Source organism: Orycteropus afer, unplaced genomic scaffold, assembly GCF_000298275.1.
Source record: "Orycteropus afer afer isolate SDZICR_OR568_19922 unplaced genomic scaffold, OryAfe1.0 scaffold00292, whole genome shotgun sequence".
NCBI lineage: Eukaryota > Metazoa > Chordata > Mammalia > Tubulidentata > Orycteropodidae > Orycteropus > Orycteropus afer.
The window spans coordinates 343,769-349,248 of NW_006921879.1; the positions used below are offsets into that span (position 1 = coordinate 343,769).

At 39.3% G+C, this 5,480-nt stretch overlaps 1 protein-coding gene across 1 annotated transcript; it reads left to right on the top strand.

The window, feature by feature from the left end:
• The first annotated feature begins 136 nt into the window (after positions 1-136).
• On the top strand, positions 137-1,167 carry LOC103205808 (olfactory receptor 11G2-like). Its single transcript, XM_007951218.1, has one exon. It carries the CDS (start codon positions 232-234, stop codon positions 1,165-1,167), a length of 936 nt encoding a protein of 311 aa, XP_007949409.1. The 5' UTR covers positions 137-231.
• The last annotated feature ends 4,313 nt before the right edge of the window (positions 1,168-5,480 follow it).

Below are 5,480 nucleotides of genomic sequence, written 5' to 3' on the forward strand. Positions count from 1 at the left end.
GCTTCAAGAGTTTATCAACTCTGGACAAAAGTTTACTTGAACCCACAGTGAAAATATAAATGACAGCAAAAATGCAAGCCAAGATAACACTTCAGGATTAAAGAAAAAGAGTACAAATTGATACATGATTCTTTATTTTCTTTCTCAAGATGCTTTAAATATATATCTGAGTCCCCATCGGTCTTTACATTGTTATTCAGTATTTGTTACTCTTTTTCAGCTCACAAACACATGAAAATCTTCAACACCCCCAACAACTCCAGCACCATCACTGGCTTCATCCTCCTGGGCTTCCCTTGCCCCATGGAGGGTCAGGTCCTCCTCTTTGTGCTCTTCTCTATTGTCTACCTCCTGACCCTCATGGGGAATGGTTCTATCATCTGTGCTGTGTGCTGGGATCAGAGACTCCACACCCCCATGTACATCCTGCTTGCCAACTTCTCTTTCCTGGAGATCTGGTATGTCACCTCCACTGTCCCCAACATGTTGGCCAACTTTCTTTCTGAGACCAAAGTCATCTCCTTCTCTGGGTGCTTTCTCCAATTTTACTTTTTCTTCTCCCTGGGTTCCACAGAAAGCTTTTTCTTGGCAGTTATGGCATTTGATAGATACCTTGCAATCTGCTGGCCTCTGCATTATCCAACCATTATGACTGGACGTCTCTGTACCTATTTTGTGGCCAATTGCTGGATATTTGGTTTCCTCTGGTTCTTGATTCCTATTATCATCATTTCCCAGATGTCTTTCTGTGGATCCAGGATTATTGACCACTTCCTGTGTGACCCTGGTCCTCTTCTAGCACTCACTTGCAAAAGAGCTCCTGTAATAGAGCTTGTCTTCTCCACCTTAAGTCCTCTGCCCCTTATTATTCTCTTTATATTCATCATGGGATCCTACACTCTAGTCCTAAAAGCTGTACTAAGGGTCCCTTCAGCAGCTGGACGAAAAAAAGTGTTCTCTACCTGTGGGTCTCATCTAGCTATGGTCTCACTTTTCTATGGCTCAGTACTGGTCATGTGTGGGAGCCCAGCATCTGAGCATGAAGCTGGAATGCAGAAAATTGTGACACTGTTTTATTCTGTCATGACCCCACTCCTGAACCCTGTGATATACAGTCTTAGGAACAAAGATATGAAAAGAGCTCTGCAGAAAATTCTGGGAACATAAAAAAGAGTGCAAATTGGAAAAAAAAAAAATCACATTTAACTTCTTTTCTAGATTTAAATATATATTCTGGTGTCATTCATGTGATTGTTCATCATAGTATTAATCCAAAATCTTAAACATTTGTTCACCTGTTTCTGTTGTCTATTTCTTCTCTTGGTTTTTGATCATTTAGTCCTGTTTCTTAGCATGTCTCAATTTTTCATTTATTTATTTTTTGAATGCAAGACATTGTGTCTAAAAATTTCTGAAGACATTGGGTATAATAACCCAACCAAGAAAGTTTTCTTCTAGCAGACACAGAGAGTAGAGGCAGATAGCTTTAATCACATTTAAAAATTACTTTTATGTGTTTTAAAGATGGTCTATATCAGTTTTGATCTTACTCCTGGGATATGGCCCTTACTCCAGGAACATGGCTTTCCTTAGATCTCAACTGCAAGCCCAGACTATTTACCAGAGTCCTTCTGCTTAGTGTGACCTGACTTCGATTTGTGTACTCCTTGCAGCCTATGACTCCTGAAATCTCTGCTCATCTCTTTGGAATCTCAATTTCTGCACTCTACTAGATTTCTTGAAGTCTCATCTTCCACACAAACAGCTTAGGAATCCAAAAATTCCTTGAGGGAAAATTTTATCAAATTTTGGGTGTTACTTCTCTGCAGTATGCCTCTCTCAAGAATTTTTTCCTCAAACACTCATTGCTTTTGTTGTTGTTGTTAAGTGCCGTCGAGTCGTTTCCGACTCATAGCGACCCCATGCACAGCAGAACGAAACACTGCCCCATCCCGCACCAGCCCCACAATCCCTGCTATACTCGAGCCCATCATCGCAGCCACTGTATCAATCCATCTCGTTGAAGGCCTCCCCCTCTTTCGTCGACCCTCCACCCTACCAAGCATGACATCCTTCTCCAGGGAATGGTCCCTTCTTACAACATGACCAAAATAGGTGAGACCAAGTCTGGCCATTCTTGCTTCCAAGGAGCATTCTGGCTGCACTTCCTCCAGGACAGATCTGTTAGTTCTTTTAGCAGTCCCTTTGGAGCAGCAGCAAACTCCAAATCTTCTGTCTCTACAGTTCAGTAAAACAAGTATGTTCTACTCAGAATTTATTCCTCTGTCTCAAGACCCCAGTCTCTTCTCCATGCCTCCACATCCCCACATATTCCCCAATCTAATGAATTGTCAAATATCGGGGTGGGGGGCAGTGAATGTGAAACTCACTTCTTTGTTTTTACCTTCCTCCTGGAATTGTAGTCCCTGAGGTTTTACCTGTGTTAATTGCTCTCCAGTATCTTCAAAGAGCTGCTTATACATATTTTGCCCAGATTTTACACTTAACTTTTTCAGATGGCTAGTTTAATACAGGCTGCTAAATCATGACCATAACCAGGAAAATTATGTTTAAAAAAAAAAAAAAAGATCAAGACCAAATGGTATTTATACCTGAAAATTGCATATTTTATTTAACATTGTTGTTGTTGTTGTGCCGTCGAGTTGGACCAGACTCATAGCGACCCCTCCTTGGGTTTCCGAGGCAGTATCACTACAGAAGTAGATTGCCCCATCTTCCTTCCCAGGAGTGGCTGGTGGGTTTGAACCTCCAGCCTTCTGGTTAGCAGTCAAGTGCCTTAGGCACTACGCTACCAGAACTCCTAAACCTCACTGCCATGGAGTTGGAACCAACTCATAGCAACCCTTCCTTGGGTTTCCAGGGCAGTATCACTACGGAAGTAGATTGCATAATCTTCCTTCCGAGGAGTGGCTGGTGGGTTTGAACCACCAACCTTCTGGTTAGCAATCAAATGCCTTAGGCACTAGGCCACTAGAGCTCCCTTGATTTAACATTAGAAAATCAATCAATGTAATTCATCTCATTAATAAAAGAGTATAAACATCATATCTTATCAAAACATACAACAAAACACTTAATAAAATTCAGTAGTCACCAATTTTAAGATGTTTTATTTTAAAAATATAAACATACAATAAATACACTTGAAGGTTTAATTTGAAAGTTTTTTTCTTTTCTTTGAGACTGAAAAGGAAACAAGGATATTTATTATAAACACTGAGTTCAACACTGTGCTTGCAGTTCTAACCAGCACAATTAGGCAGGAAAAAGAAATTAAAGTTACATGGAGTGGAAAGTTAAGATATAAAATTGAAATAATTATATACATTTAGGTGTAATATCTGAAAGAAATAAAAATTATATACTTGTATAATATCCAAAATAATATTGCAATAAAATATCATTATCAGATAGATTTTTAAAAATCATTGAATGTGAGTCAATATACAAATATTAATTTTAGTTTCATATACCAGCAGTAAAAATTATGCAATATCTTTAATTATACCACTTATAATGGTATCAAAAAATTGTCAAATGTCTAAAAATGAATCTAACATGTACCATACCTCATGATAGAAAAAAATTGAATATTTAAATAAATTGAGGTTATATTATTTCACAAATTGAAATTCAGTATTGTAAAGGTATAAATCCTCTCCAAGTTGATGCATAGATTAAACAAAAAAACAACCAAAATTAAAGCAGTTCTTTGGGGGAAAAATTAATAAGGTAGTCCTAAGTGCCTAAGGCACTTGACTACTAACCAGAAGTTTGGCGGTTCAAACCCACCAGCCATTCCTTGAAAGGAAGGTTGGGCAATCTACTTCCATAGTGATACTGCCTCGGAAACCCAAGGAAGGGTCACTATGAGTCGGGTCCAACTCAATGGCACATAACAACAACAATTGTATATGAAATAATTGAAATAATTATGAACAGAAATTGGGCAAATATATCTCAGTATATTCATACTATGTAACACTAAATGTTGTTGCTAAGTGATGTTAAGTCATCTCCAACTCATAGCGACCCTATGTACAACAGAATGAAACACTGCCCAGTCCTGTGCCAGCCTCACAATCCCTCTTATTCCTGAGCCTATCATTGCAGCCACTACATCAATCCATCTTGTTGAGGGTCTTCCCCTTTTTCATTGACCCTTCACTTTACCAAGCATGATATCCTTCTCCAGGAAATGGTTCTTTCTGACAACATAACCAAAGTAGGTGAGTAGGTGACAAAGTAGGTGATACGAAGTTTGGTCATTCTCACTTCCAAGAAGCATTCTAGCTGCACTTCTTCCAGGTCAGATTTGTTAGTTCTTTTAGCAGTCCATGGTACTCTCAGTATTCTTCACCAGCACCACAACCCAAAGACATCAACTCCTCTTTGGTTTTTCTTATTCATTGTCCAGCTCTCACATGTATAAGAGTGGCTTGGGTTAGGCTCACCTTAGTCTTCAAGGAGACATCATTGCTCTTCAACACTTGAAAGAGTTCTTTTGCAGCAGATTTGCCCAATGCAATAAGTCATCTGATGTCTTGGCTGCTGCTTCCATTAGTGTTGATTGTAGAACCAAGTAAAAACTTCAATTTTTTCTCCATTTATTGTGATGCTGTTTATTGGTCCAATTGTGAAGATTTTTGTTTTCTTTATACTGAGGTGTAATCCATATTGCAGACTATAGTCGGTCAGTAAGTGCTTCAAGTTATCTTCACTTTCAGCAAGCAAAGTTGTGTTGTCTGCATATCGTAGGTTGTTATTGAGTCTTCCTCCAATCCTGATGCCATATTCTTATTCTTATAATCCAGCTTCTCTGATTATTTGCTCAGCATACAAATTGAATGTTGTTTTGTTGTTAGGTGTCATCGAGCCATTTCCAACTCATAGCGACACCATGTACAGCAGAACGAAACACTGTCTAGTCCTATGCCAGCGTCAAGATCCCTGCTATACCTGAGCCCATCATTGCAGCCACCATGTCAGTCCATCTTTTTGAAGGCCTTCCCCTCTTTCATTGACCTTACACTATCCTTCTCCAGGGAATGGTCTCTTCTTACAGCATGACCAAAGTAGGTGAAGCATAGTCTGGCCATTCTCACTTCCAAGGAACATTCTGGCTGCACTTCTTCCAGAACAGATTTTTAAGTTTTTAGCAGTTCATGGTATTTTCAGCATTATTCACCAGCACCACAACTCAAAAGCATCAACTCTTCTTCAGTCTTCCTTATTCATTGTCCAACTCTCACATGCATATGAGGTGATTGAAAATACCATGGCTTGTGTCAGGCACACATTAGTCCTCAAGGAGACATCTGTGCTCTTCAGCACTTGAAAGAGGTCTTCTGCAGCCAGTTGGCCCAGTGCTATACATTGTGTAATATCTTGACTACTGCTTCCATTGGCGTTCATTGTGGAACCAAGTAATATGAAGTCTTGACAATTTCAATCTTTTC